The 15342-nt window shown below is 44.0% G+C and overlaps 1 protein-coding gene across 1 annotated transcript; it reads right to left on the reverse strand.

Moving 5' to 3' along the window:
* Positions 1–13937: 13937 nt before the first annotated feature.
* LOC132208739 (sex peptide receptor-like) lies at positions 13938–14765 on the reverse strand. Its single transcript, XM_059644119.1, has one exon. It carries the CDS (start codon positions 14763–14765, stop codon positions 13938–13940), a length of 828 nt encoding a protein of 275 aa, XP_059500102.1.
* Positions 14766–15342: the final 577 nt, after the last annotated feature.

Consider the following 15342-nt stretch of genomic DNA (forward strand, 5'->3'; position numbering starts at 1 on the left):
TGAGGAGTGACAGGATTGACAGTTAGCAGCTATTAAAAACAAACAGCGACAAAATGGCAGTGTCTGCCTGCGAGAGCGGTTTATGTGTTGGTTGCCCAGACACCCCGGTCTTGATCTTCTTGATCGGGGGGGGGGGGGCGAGATCTGTCAGTTATTCCTGTGATATAGATAGAAGAAACGGCGCCCTCACTGTCTCACCGCCCATTGAGGGATGAGTCTTGTGCAGACTCAGGATGGCTGGTGAGTCCCCTTCCCTGAAGTTAGTTGTGAACTATTAAGTTTTTATGACAATCTAGTAACTTTTCATGGCCACTGTTTCTGAGTATGTTCCACAAAAATTACCAGATTCAATGTAACACCTCTCAGAGCCTTCTTTCATGTCTTAAACAGTTCTGTTTCCCATCCTCATATTTTCTTGATCTGAGGAAGGGTCACTGGACCTGAAATGTTAACACTGTTTTTCCCTTCGCAGATGCTGCAAGACCTGCTGAGCTTCTCCCAGCACTTTTGTTTTTGTTTCTGATTTCAGCATCTGCAATTTTTTCTTGTTTTTTTTCTTCATTTAAGTTAGTTCAACAGAGAACCTCAGAGCCAGATTTATCAGCAAGAATTCCAAACAAACGTCCCACCAAGATTTGAGAGTGAGTCAATTAAATCAGGACTTGAAAAACATTCGATTTTCAATGCTTACCTATTCCATCCATTGGAAATCTTTCCCCACATCAGTATGACTGGAAATTCACCAACACATATCCACCCAGATTAGGGTTTCAGTGAAGTGACTGTGGACAGGTCTTGAACCATTTACAGATCCTGAATAACATGACACCATTCACAGTGGGGATAACCTGTATCACCGTCCTGTGTATGGGACAAGAGTCAGCTGATCGTCCAGTGTGGAGAGACACCAGGACACCTGCATGATGGAGAAACTATGGAAATGTGCAGACTGTGGGAAGGAATTCAAATACCCATCTCAGCTGGAAACTCATCGACGCATTCACACTGGGGAGAGGCCGTTCATCTGCTCTGTTTGTGGGAAGGGATTCTGCCAGTTATCTTCCCTTCGAAAACATAAATGCAGTCACTCTGGGGAAAGGCCATTCACCTGCTCTAAGGTTGGACGAGCTTTCAGTGACACATCCATCCTGTGGAGGCACCAGCAAGCGCACACTGGGGAGAAGCCATTCGTCTGCACAGAGTGTGGGAAGCGATTCACCCAATCAGCCAACCTGTTGAAACATCAGCGAGTTCATACGGGGGAGAGACCATTCAACTGCTCTAAGTGTGGGAAGGGGTTCAGTAGCTCATCCAACCGACTGGCACACCAGTGGGTTCACAGTGGGAAGAGGCCATTCATCTGCTTGGAGTGCAGAAAGGAATTCAGTGACTCATCCACCCTGTCAAGACACAAGCGAGTTTACAGTGGGGGAGGCCATTCATCTGTCTCAATGTGGAAAGGGATTCACTCGGTCAGCCTACCTGCTGAAGCACCAGCGATCTCACACTAGATACAGGCCATTTACCAGCCTCGAGTGTGGAAAGGAATTCAGTGATTCATCATACCTGTTGACACATCAGTGCGTTCACACTGGGGAGAGGTCATTCCCCTGCTCAGAGAGCGGCAAGGCATTCTCTGTTATCCCACCTTGAGGTACACCAACTGGTTCACACTGATGAGAGGCCTTACAAATGTTTGCACTGTGAGAAGACGTTTAAATGCAGATATGACATGTGGACACACCAATGCAGTCACACTGACGAGTGACCTTTCCCCAGCTCTGTGTGCCAAAAGTAATTTAGCTGCTCACAAAACTTGAAATCACAGGGAACAGACAGTGGTGTGAAGTTGTTACCTGTTCCCTCTGTACGAACGGATGTACTGAGTCGTCCCACCTGCTGGGACATCCAGTTCACAAATGACAGCAGGTTCTTACTAAAACACTGATCCATCCCCCTGAAGGACCAGGAAGCAAATGCAGTGGAACAGGGAAATATACAGTGCTTGTGATGTGACATGGGGAGGTAGGGAAAATAATATGGAACATAAAAAAAGATAATTGATTAGGGCTACTTAGAACAAATTAAGTATATATGAATGGAAAACAGTAAGAGTAGGATAGTCAAATCATGTCACATAAAGGTAAACCGGCTGAAGGCCATAATGATATAATGTAATAGATTAGGAGTACTGAAACAATGGTAGCACAGTATGATTAGGATCCCATGTGACATGTAAACAAATATTGAAGGCCATGATGACATAATGTAATAGATTAGGGTCGAAGTAGAAGACCATTGCGGCAGAAAATAACCTATTACATTATGATTAAGCTTAAAATAAAAGACTATTGTGGCAGGAGATAAGCTATTCCATCCTGATATAAGTCTAAAAAGTAGAAAACCACTGTGGCAGAAATTAGAGAGCCGCTGTAAAAAAAAGTGAATTAGAAGACAAATAGCTTTAGAGAGATAACACAAGCTAACACAATTGGTTATGCTAATAATCTTAGAGCATGGTAACTGAAAAAGTATATGAAAAAAGAAGCCCTGAAGGTCGGGGGCGATTGGGAAACCATTTTCTGATTGTCACAGCTTTTGTTTGCAAACAAACGTTTAACTTCTAGAAGAATTCTCTACGTCTCCTGGAGATTCTGCACGACAAATTTGGCGTTGCGAGCAGGGTTGCGAAGAGACCTACCTGAAGAGGGGCGGCAGCAACAGGGCGCTCCCGAGACTGGCAGAATAAGGGTGCACGTTCCTAAAAGGTAAGCGCTTTGCTGCTAATTTGGACTGTATTCTGTTGACTTGGGGAGGTCCTTGGGGACTCGGAATTGCGAGGAAACTGATGAAGGGTCTTGCCGATCCAAACAACGGGTGGTAAATTAAAATGGCAGAGAAAGATTAGGACTGTTCAAGAAAACTGCACAGCGGGGTAAGTGAGTGTAGAACGTAGATATTAGCTGAGATAAAATTCCATGTGGTGTAAGTCAGTCCCTGTGAATACCGCCTCACAGGTAACGAGGGTCTGAACGGGCAGGGCAGAAAGTTCTGTAGATACCGCCCTGGAAAAAAGCAGGGGTCTGTACGGGCGAAACTGTAAATTAAAGATTGTTTTACTAATAGCACTATTGAACCTTTTTAGATTTAAAAACAGGCAGATTGGTAATATTCAACTTGAGTAAAGTAATAAGGAACAGCTATATTCCTCAAAGCATCATCCGATTGCTGAGCTGTGTGAAAATAAAGACTGTTTGACATTTAGATTGACGTGACTTTAACCATGAACAAAGGGACTGCAGTTGAAATACCAAGTAGAAAATGCCCAGTAGCAAGAAATGATATTGTAAAAAATTCTGATAAATAGGCAGAAAAAACTGAGAAATTATTGACTAAGTGGCCAAAAGTAGGCACTTTTGATGTAAGCATATGCGATGAAATGGAAGGGTTAATTAAAAACCACAAAGCAAAATATAAGTCTAAGAAGAGAAACAGGCGAGAGGAGGGATCCCAGCAGGACAATTGAGCAAAGGATGGGAGGATTTGGAGATAGTCAGAGTTGGAATCCGATCAATAATCACAATGTGGCAGTCTCAGCAAGGGAAAAAAGCCCCCACAAGGGAAGATGCTGCCCTTGCTTATAAAAGGGGGGAGACCGCCACACTATATTCCTTGGGGGACCCAGGATCTGGAAGCGCTGAGAAATGCGTTATCCAGTCTACATGAGGGGGCAGGGAAGTGGTTTAGAGCCTTTGAAGACGAAACCACAGGACGATTAATAGCTATGGGTGATTTGAAGGCATTGCTGGGAAAGGTGGTGGGACTTTCGAAATTGAAAGAGATAATGGACTGAGACGGCCTGAAGAATGTGGCAGACAATCCAATGATTGATGAGGCTGGGTTTGATCAAGTAAGACAAAGGGTATGGCAGGCCCTTAGAGACTGTTACCAACCTAAGATTGATCCCAAGGATCTGAGAGGGTCTCCATTGGGAGATACCGAAAACCCAGCAGCCTATTTGGAAAGTCAGCTGAGAAACTGGAGGCTTGAAACGGAACAAGACATAGAGGGTATCCAATTATTGGCCACAATGCTTCTGACTGAAATTATTGATGCAATGCCCACTCAAGCTCGCACGAGGCTGGAGGAAGTGGTGGGTCTAACGTCAATGGCCCACCAGGAATTTAGAGACCATGCAGCTCATGCAGTTGAGAAGTTCTGAAAGGACAAGAAGAAACTGCCCGAACAACAGGAGGAGATGCATAGAAAGCTGGTGCAAATGCAGCTTGAGGAGCTCAAGAAAAAAAAAGAGAAAGAAGGGCAAAAAGATGTTGCCCGTAACGACTGACTCAATGGCTAACACTGACATTAACAGAATGCCATCTCAGGGGGGACCCACTCACACTGCGAGACAAGGGCTGGAAAACCCCATGCCAACAGTGAACGGCTTTGGGGGAATTCTTCCACAGATGCCGTACCCAGGGAAAAATAATATTACACAATGGCACAAACAGAATTGGGGTTCCCAAGGACAAGGACTTTGGAGTGGGCGTTAATGAATATAACAAGAAGCAAGACTCAGAGAGGGCCAGAAATAGTGTTGGGGGTGCTATGAACCAGGTCAGAAGGAGGAACTGCCCATATTGGACTTGGCCCTCCCTGTTCCATAATGGGCCAACGCACAGAGAATACCTGACTGCCCCACCACAAGCACCTGCAGGCCGAATGGGACCTGTCAACACATATGACATGTGCTAGGGGTGCCCAGAGAACCCAGGTGGGAAGGGACAATACCCTATGATAACATGGGAGGCTGAACAGGAGCCCATTGTGCAGGTCAGTTTAGAAGGACGGTTGACACCAATAATGATAGACACTGGAGCCACATACACGTGCGTCAACCGCAATATGCCTCCCACCTTCCCATGTCAGGAATTTGTTTGTTAAATCGAAAGGGTTCTCGGGGAAAATCACAGTTAACACTATTCACAGCTCTTGTGAGTTAAAAAATGGAATGGCAGAGAAATAGTTTTGCCAATACTCGTGTCCCAAGGAACGCCACTTAATTTGTTAGGAAGAGATGCCTTGATAAAACTAAAATTGAAATTGGAATGTACTCAGCAGGGTTTAAGTTCAGAGAAAGTAAACACCCAGTAGGTGATGCAGAACACTGGAAATGCTAATGTATATGGATAGGAGGCAGAATATTACATTCAGAACATTTCGGGAAAATGGAAGACAGAAATTCTAGTATTCCTACCTGAAGCTAAACCTCCCAAGTCTGAGCTGTGTTGTACAGTGATATTCGATGAGAGTCAGCAAAGCATTAGAAAGACGATGGCATTGTGAAGTTGTCACCCAACAGTATTTAAAAGGTGAAGCTATAATAATAGGAAAGCAGGGAGCGGCGTTGCAAATAAAGAGAAATGAATTCCTGGAAGAATGGTACAGTGTGCCAGCAGCTGTGCCCCATGTGACACTGCTAGTAAACGAGGGATTTGAGTCCTAAGACTTCGGTGCCATGGTAAGTCAGGCAGAAACAATTAGTGATTGGCAAGTGACAGCTTCAGGGGTCTGGAAATCTGGGAATGATGAATAAGTTAAAATTACAGTATGTATAGACATGATGGGAAACCCGAAGGAAGTTGAGGTGGCTCTCCAATGGAATATGCCAGTGACAGTTGAAGAAAATAATCAACAAAAGGATGAGCAGTTGGGTATGCTGCCAGTAACTTTCTAGTCACAACATGACACAGATGTGAGGAACGTGAAGTCAGCAAATCCAGTAGAAATAAGGTTTAAGAAATGGAGCTATTCTGCCTCAAAGACCACAGTATCCCGTAAAACCAGAAGCAGTGGAGGGAATAGCAGTAACGAAACAAGGATTACTGGAAGAAGGGGTGCTTAGGAAAACTAATTGCCCCTGTAATACTCCATTGCTGCCAGTCCTAAAAGCAGGCGGATCCAAATGGAGACTTGTGCATGATTTAAGAGCAGTTAATGAGGTGGTGGGGGATTGGCGAGCAGTGGTTCAAAATCCACATATACTTCTGACTAATGTGCCTCCACAGGCAGCCCGGTTTTCAGTCATTGATTTATGTTCTGCTTTCTTCAGCATTCCACTAGCAGAACATTGCCAGTATTTGTTTGCTTTTACGTACAAAGGCCAACAGTACACTTACACTAGTATGCCGCAGAGCTTAAACATTCACCGCATGTATTTTACCAAGTTTTGAAGTCATATTTAGAAGGCATGATGTTGGAAAGTGCTCTGATTCGGTACGTTGATGATTTATTAGTCTGCTCAAAATCAGGAGTACTGTGAACAAGATACTCTTTTCCTCCTAGAGGAACTGGCATATGGAGGTCACAAGGTGTCCAGGAAGAAACTACAGTTTTTGTAAACAGCAATATGAATACTTGGGTAGATTAATTTCTAAAGGAAATAAGATCGTTGCACCAAATCGGATCGAGGCAATTGCTAAAGCCCCCAGACCTAAGACAGTAGGACAAATGATGACATTTTTGGGGATGGCAGGATTTAGTTCAGACTGGATTGGGGAATATGCCGAAATTACGGCTCCCCTGAGGAAAATAATGAAGGAGGCCGGAAGTTCACACTTGAGGAATGCCTTGCAGTGGAATGAGGAAGCTGCGACAGCCTTTAACAAAACAAACATTGCAGTCGGCCCTGGCATTAGCCCTGCCTAATTATGAGAAACCGTTCCACCTTGACGGGCCCAACAGACAGGAAGGATATGCTGCTGCCGTACTAACACAGGAGGCAGGCGTAGGGGGACCTAAGCATCCTATTGCATTTTGTAGCATCCGACTAGACAAAGTGGTTCAGGGATATCCGCCATGCGATCAGGGGCTAGCAGCTGCGCATTTTGCATACGAAAAAGCATCCTCTGTGATGATGGGCGACCCAATTGTCTGCATACACGCCATAAGGTAGTAGAATTGTTAGAAAGAGGACAGTTTGTATTGACAACTGCCAGGATAATAGCATATCGGATGTTACGGACCTTCCCAGGCATAACTATACAGAGGTGCGCTACCAGGAACCTAGCAAACTATGTTCCACTAGAACATGAGGGAGAGTCCTACGATAGTGTAAGGGGAGTAACTACATTTGCTTAATTAAGGGCTGATTTACAATCTGAGCCACTGCCTGATGAAGATAAAAAAAAGTCCTATTTGTAGATGGCTCATGTTATACGGATTATGATGGGAATCATGTGGGATTGTTTGTTGTGCTGCAAGAACAGTCTCAGTTTAGGACAATCAAGCCGGAGCCTTGCCCACATCCTTGCTCAGCACAACTGGCTGAGATCAAAGCATTAGCAGCAGCATGATAGTTGATGAAAGGTGAGAAAGCAGACATCTACACTGATTCAGCTTATGCCCATGGGGTATGTCACCCGTTTGGGATTTAGGAAAAGCAACGGAGACCCCATACAACATTGTCAGCAGGTCATAGAATTGACAGCTGCAATGATGAAGCCAAAAGCGGTAGCTATCATTAAGTGTCAAGCTCACAGAAAAGGGTGTGATATGGTAATAAAGGGTAATCAGGCAGCAGATGAAGCGCTAAAATAGCCTCTGGGTGCACCTCAGCTGTCATTGTGCCCCAGATGGATTTAGATCTGGAGCCTGCAATAGCAGACATCATTGACCAAAAAAAGGGCAACCTTAGCAGAGCAAACTATGTGGAATCAAAGAGGGGCCAAGCAAAACCAAGACGGCTTGTGGAGTACAGATGATGGTTTATGGGTGGCACCCACCCTTTTGTTGACTACCCTTGTTTCAGAGGCGCATGGGCTGGACCACTGTGCGAGAGGGGAAGTGATGATGAAGATAAGAAGGGACGGATTCTGGTCATCATACTGGCAGGCCTCAGTGGATCAGATGCTGCCACAATGTGAGTTATGCGCCCAAAACAACATTAGAAAGGGAATAACCACTCCCATAGGACACATACCAGTACCCGAGGGACCGTTTTAAGCATTTGGTGCTTGACTATGTGGACATGATAAAGACAGTGAGAGGAAAAAGATATCTGTTAGTGGTGATTGATAGGTTTAGTAGATGGGTAGAGGCAACTCTGTCCAAACACTCAGGTGCAGGAACAGTGGTGACATTTCTGACAAATGAAGTTATTCCAAGGTTCGGCATACCGTCGTAAATGACCTCAGACAACAGGTCTGCCTTTTTTCAACAAGTGGTTAAGTTGTTGCTGCAGACCTTGAGAATCAAGCAAAGGTTTGGAAGTGTGGATCATCCACAGTCACAAGGCATGGTAGAAAGGATTCATGGCACGTAAAAATTGAATAAGATTTGCACCAGCACCAACCTTAATTGGGTCGATGCACTGCCACTGGCACTAATGAGTAATCGCATGCAGTCTAACTGCATGACAAATTTGACGCTGCATGAAATGCTTACTGGTAGACCTCTGTCAGTGTCCAAGTGGAGGGCCCTGTATGAGGGACCAGCTTGGAACAATTGGAGCTGGAACTGAAGCAGTCTATGCAGCAACTAACTATGGTGCTTAAGTCTATCCACACACAGGAGAAGCAAAAAGAACCCGTGTCCGACTCAGAGGAAGGACCTATTAAACCCGGGGATCGGGTGTATATGCGGGTTTTCCGGACAAAGTGGAATGAGCCGAGGAGAGAGGGACCCTTCACAGCGACCAAGGCATCGCCCACAGCTGTTCAAGTGGAAGGACGACACACGTGGTACCACCTCAACCATTGCACCAAAGCTGTCCCACAGACACAGGCTGACACTGGAGCTGAGGTAAGTGGGGATGAGGAAGAGGCTGCTGCGAGCGGACAGGACATGCAGGAAGCCAGTATTTCTCAGCGGAGCATTGAACAGTTGGTAAAGGAGACATTTGAGAACACTGACAACTCTGGAACTGATGGTGAGGCCGGAGAAGGGGTGGGGGAACCCACAGCTGCAGCCCTCCCCAGTCCCAGGGTTTCCTACCCATGTACAGACTTGGCAGGCCTGGCAGAACTGGCCCCATAGTGCCACTACTGTGCAGGCCACAAGGCTGAGAGGGGTCAGCAGTGTGGAGCCCACCTCGCTAGAATGGGCACATGCCCATGATAATTATTGATACCAATGGCGAATTACACAGCCGTGATGCTGACCAGACAGGACTGTTTCCTGTGTGCCAAGGCAAAACCATCTTACTTTGCTGCCCCTATGCCTTATACCTCGTCCACCTGAATCCAATGGCGGCAACGAAGGCCCAGCCGCCCATTTGACACAAATGACTCATCATATTTGCAGCCCTATTGCCCTTTCTGGTGCCTTCTCCTCCAGGCTTCCACATTTTTTCAACAAGATGATGCAGGGAGGCGGCACCTCCAAGAGTGGTGCGGTTATAGCACTCCTTGGTCTACCAGTAAAACTAATCACACGTGAAGGTTTGAGCTTTGAATGTTTGAAACGAATTGGCTCTGCGCAAGTAGGCCAGTTTGGAGGCCTTTGTGGAAATACATTTGCCATTTGATTTCTCAACACATCCCATAGCAGATGCCTGGTGGCTGTGTGGTCGGAAAGTGGGGTTGCATCCGACACTTCCCTGTGACTGGAATGGTATCTGTTCTCGGGTGATGCACTTTCATGAAATTGTTGTGTCACCACGAGCTCAGCTTGATGCTGTATCGCAACCGACTTTGCACCACCCTAAACGACACTAACTCCCTGACCCAGTGGTACGACTTGATAGTTAAGTCAGCTTCGGGGAATTCCCATTGCGTTTAAAGCCAGAAACAAGATTGTCGCAGGGTGGGAAGTTCTTATCCCTGTTATAGGGGTTAGCAAGAATACCAAATGGATTAATTTCATCTATTACAATTAACAAAGATTTATTAACTACACTGGTGATACCCTCTCAGTCTTGGGAGAGCAGTTGGATGCACCGACCAAAATGACATAGCAAAACAGACAGGTTCCGGACTGGATGTGAGCTGAGAAAGGAAGAGTCTGTGTAATGTTTGCGGAACACTGTTACACCTTTATACCTAACAATACCAGTCCAGGGTGGTCTTTTACTAAGGCGATGGAGAAGCTAACGAGCCTTAGCAAGGAGCTTAAGGACAACGCAGGCTTTGGCCATCTTATTTCTGGTTGGATAGTGTAATCGGGGGATTGGAAGCTCGGTTTGCCAGGGTCAGAATTATTATAGGTGTCGTTCTGCTTGGCATCGCACTTGTGTTTTGCTGTGATCTACCTCTTATTAAGTCTCTTCCAGTGCATTTTCACTGCATGGCAGCTCCTGGTTGTTTCGACAACCTCTGAAAAATCCCCCCTTCCAGTGGAGATTCGACACTTTATTACTATGATCCTATGTCCGCGGAGGTGCAGAAGGCCTGTTGGGACAATGGCTCCTGAGCTTATCATAACCTTGGTTAAAATGTGGACCAAAGAGCTCACTTCCAGAGATGAGATAAGAGTGACAACACTAGACATAAAGGCTCCGAGTGTAGCATCATGGAGCAATAGCAAAATTAAAATCAGTAGGAACTGGGGACAAACTCTCCGCTTTTTTGAGTCATACCTGGAGCCTAGAAAAATGATTATTAGAGGTCAATTATTTTAACTCCAGGATATCTCTGCAGGTGGTCCATAGTGTTAGTGGCTCAGTCCAACCATTTTCAGCTACTCTATCAATGTCTTTCTCTCCAGCATAAAATAATAAATGGAATTGTTTGCTGATGACTGCACGACGTTCAGAAACATTTGTGGCTCCTCAACTATGAAGCCATCGATGTTCAAAGGCAACAAGATCTGGAAATATCCATACTTGGGTTGAGAAATGGCAAGTAACATCTGCGCCTCACAAATGCCACGTTATTACCACCTTTGGCATTAAATAGTGTTACCATGACTGAACTCCCCACTGTCCATATCCTTGGGAGAACATTGACTGGAAAGTCTTCTGGACACACTACATAAACACAATGGCTATAAAAGCAGGCTAGGAGGCTTGGAATATTGTGGCGAGTAGCTCAACTCATGACTCTTCAAAGCCTGACCATCATCTACAACGCCCAAATAAAGAGTGTGTTGGAATACTCTCCAATTCTGCTAATGTGAGCAGCTCTGACAACACTCAAGAAGCTTTGCAATATCCAGGAGTATGCAGCTCGCTTGAATGGCACTATATCTAGAAAAATTCACTCCCTCCACCACAGACACACAGTAATTGCAGTGTGTACTATTTACAAGGAGCATTGCAGAAATTCACCAAAGCTCCTCAGGCAACACGTGACAAGCTCATGGCCACCTCTGTATAGAAGAACCAGAACAGTCGAAACTTGAGAACATCACAACCTGCACGTTCCCTTCCAAGCTACTCACTATCCTGACTGAGAAACAAATAGCTGTTCCTTCACTGTCGCATAACCAAAATCCTGGGATTCCCAGTTGAACGATATTGTGTGTCAACGCAAAGCAAGTAGACTGCAGCAGTTCAAGAACGGATCTCACCACTGCTTTCTCAATTGTAACTGGAAACGAACAACAAATGCTGGCCAGCCAGTGACTCCTCGCATCCCACAAATGAATATTAAAGTAAGAGAATTTCAGATTTGTATGGTTTTCTTAATCATTGTAATAAGTAGAACTGATTTCTTGAGCAAAAAATTATGCCATTCTATAAGATTCGGTGCAGGAATAAAAGTGTGAATAATCTGATCATAATCATTGCGAGAGTCAGATTATTCATCACATTATGAATTCAACCAGAAGTAAACATAAAGTGTGTGGGGCAGAATTAACGATAGAGACAAAATACAAATGCCAGATTTCAAACAAAAAAGAGACACACAGCGTAATGGAAGACACGGGCACAGTCATATGTAACTAGACACGGGATTGTGCAGGTATATTGATACTTTTTAACTCAGCTTCTCGGTTTGGTTTCAGACAGAAATAAATATTTAAATTGGTGGTATATTGTTCATTATTGCAGGATATGTAAGTTGCCTGATGGCAAACTAAGTGATTTTACATCAAGCCAGCATAATCAGGTTAAAGTTACTCCTCCGTGTAAGTGTGCGTGTGGATCAGCCTGGGAAAGGTACGAATTGAAGCCATCGCTGAACTGGTAGCAGTAGATATTCTGCTGCTGATACTAGCATCAGAACAGCAGCATTTGGGAAAAAGAAGAAATGTTACTGGTTCTAAATGTTCGTGAAACACAAGTCATTTTTCATGAAACAATGCAAAACTTTGAGCTTTCCCTCATGGGCGAGCAAACCAACCACCCAGTCATGCCCTCATCCACATTAACTTGCTGGTATCTCAATACGTTGTAAGCCTGGGTAAATTGTTTCTCGAAAGTCTGCTGGCACACCCGCGCTGACACAAATGTTCTTGCGTGCATCGGGTTTGAGACAGCGATTCAATTAAGCAATCGGTTGTATCTGATAAACCCACTTCGCCCTTCTTTCCCTTAAGGAGTGTGGTCAAAGCAGCCAACTGATGATCCTGATAAACTTCATTCAGTTTTGAGGACTGACCCCCTTGTACTCATCAAATAATCCCACCGCACCGACTCCCATCCCCCCGAAAACACAGATGGACTCAATTTCGTGAATGAGGACAGAACTATGCAGTAGCGTCACATGAAAGGGAGAAAAGTGCAGGCACGCTCGAGCATCTGACAGCCAGATATCTCTTATCAGACTCAGCCACAGCACTTAGTGTAGGTCTGGAATTGGCATGATAGGAGGGATACGATTACACTGGAAAGAGTACAGAGGGCATCTTTCAGGATGTTGCCTGAGCTGGAGAGTTTGGCAATATTGGAGTAGCGGAGATTGAGCAGGAACATGATTCAGATGTGTAAACCTGTGAGGTTCTTAGATAGAATAGACAAGTAGGAACTTTTTTTTCCCTTTGCTGGAAGCATAATCGACCAGGGTGTATAAACTTAACTTAAGAAGATGGAGTTTTACACAGTACATATTGAAACATTTCTTTTTCACCTGGAAAATCTGAAAAACGCTGCCTTTAAGGGCGGTAGAGCCAGAAATTCTTATAACTTTTAAAACAATGTATTCATATGTACAGTTGTGGTGCGAGTGCGTTCAAGGCCATGAACTTCATGGTCAAAATGACATTAGGATTGTTAGCTGTTTATTTCTAACAGGTGGAAAATCGATGGGGTGAGAGGCGTTTTTTTTTGCGGTGTAAAGCTCTATGACTCTGGGATTTGGAAGAATTTGACATTGCTCGGTTTTAGAGTCATGACATTACTTTTGAACATCATCCAAGATTCCATTGCAGTCTAGAGGCTCTGGACAACTGGCACACCTTCATGAGTGTATGTGCATCGAGTAATGACAAACAAATTCAATCTGTCTCTGAGTGCAACCTTGAACGTGCTTTGAAATTGTAAGTTGGGATGATTAGAGAATGCTGACCTTGACAGCAATTCTGGAATTCAATGAGATAATTCCTTTAAGAATGAAATGCAATAAGTCCTTGCCTCTTGAATCATGAATCCGCAAGTGCTGATATCAACAATTCAATGACCAGTGCTCTCAAGGCTGATGCAGCAGAGAGAGAAAAAAACGTCTGGATGTTTTCAGGTAACACTGTGCAAAACTAAGAGATAATCAGGATTGCCGATTATGAAGTCAGAGTTAACGCACTGTGGAGCTGGAAGAACACAGCTGGCCAGGCAACAGCAGAGGAGCAGGAAAGTTGACGTTTCGGGTTGGGACCTTTCTTCAGAAATGGGCACAAAAAAATGTGCAAAACTGCCCTGGTTTCCATTTCGGTATTCATTTTGCATTGTGGAGAGGAATCACATAACATAATTTAAGTGAACGTTTAAAAGGAAATTGGGACAAAATGTGAAGCATCAGATAAAATGCAAATTATATCAGATTAATGTAATTGTAACATTACAAAAGCTTAACAAATACATTCAGTACATGTTCCATTCCATGTTTTACCTCTTCCCTGAATTGAACCTGCGTCCCAACATAAATAAACGGATTGATGCACGAACTCAATAATTGAAGCATGTATCCGGTTTGCTGAAGAACAAATGTGGTATTACTAAAATCCGAGCTGGCTGAAAATGTAAGATTTGCAAGTCGGACATAAAGAATCGATGCGCAAAATAATGCATAGAAAAGGAGGAAACTCCCTGAGATAGCAAAAAGTAAAATAATCGATTTTCTACGGTTTTCTATCTCCGTATCACTTCGATTCTCTGCATTTTTCCGGTAACAGAGTCTCCTGCGTGCTGCATTGGCCAAAATAATGTGTCTGACTGTCAGAGCATTGAGCAGTAAAATCAGCGTGAAAGGGAGAAGAGGTGTTAAAATGGCACGGATACACTCGTATGCACCCCATGCAGGTGACGTATAAAAAGTACTTTTTACACCACAGAACCAGGGTATTTGATCAATTATGTAGATAGGTTCATAAACAAAATACGTGGGGATATTTTTCAGACAGGAAAGAGCGCACACGATTCCTATGGCCCACGCTGCCATCCGTTCCGTGCAGTATTTTATTTTCAGCTTCTGGGAACAAATGGCGACGAATCGATCAAAAGTGAAAGTGACTGTTATCCACGCAGATACGTCAATGACTGCAAAATTTAATGAAGAACGAAAACTGCACACTGGTGTGATAGAAAGGAAACTGGATGGGAAGTAAGTCCCAGCGATCCGGTTTAAAATTACAACAGTGATCATGACCAGTAGATCTGTCACTGCCATGGCCACCAGGTAATATATTACACATCCGGAGAGACCGCATCTTCTTCGCGCCAGAATCAAAACTACTGTCAAGTTTGCTGTAAGAGAGGGCGATGCAGGATGAGAATGAGTGTTCAGTAGGTTAGTTTCCCAAATAAAGTCATTAATTTTAAATGATTTTTCATGACATTTAGAAGTTTGAATTCTTGTTCTATGTTGAAAATAACCTATAATGCCAGAGCCAGTGTGCACTTCGATTAAAAGGACAAATGCATTGGATGTAAGGAATAAATGGCAAAGTAGTTCAGAATATCTGGTGACACCTAACTGAGAAAAGCGAGAAAAAATGCATTGAAGCTCTTAAAGAAATATGAAAGATGTTGTACTTATGGACTTATCAAATGAGGCAATTAATTAAACACTAAATTCTAAATGTGGAAACTATCATGACAGCGGCTTATATTCGAATAAGACGAACATTCCATTTAATAAGAATATGATTTATTGCTCAAAAAACAAACAAATTGCATAAAATGTATACACCAGAGGAGGAAAATGAATGCCTAATTTGCTGTTCTGCTCTTCGTACTTGATGGGG

This window comes from Stegostoma tigrinum, unplaced genomic scaffold (genome assembly GCF_030684315.1).
Source record: "Stegostoma tigrinum isolate sSteTig4 unplaced genomic scaffold, sSteTig4.hap1 scaffold_53, whole genome shotgun sequence".
Taxonomy (NCBI): domain Eukaryota; kingdom Metazoa; phylum Chordata; class Chondrichthyes; order Orectolobiformes; family Stegostomatidae; genus Stegostoma; species Stegostoma tigrinum.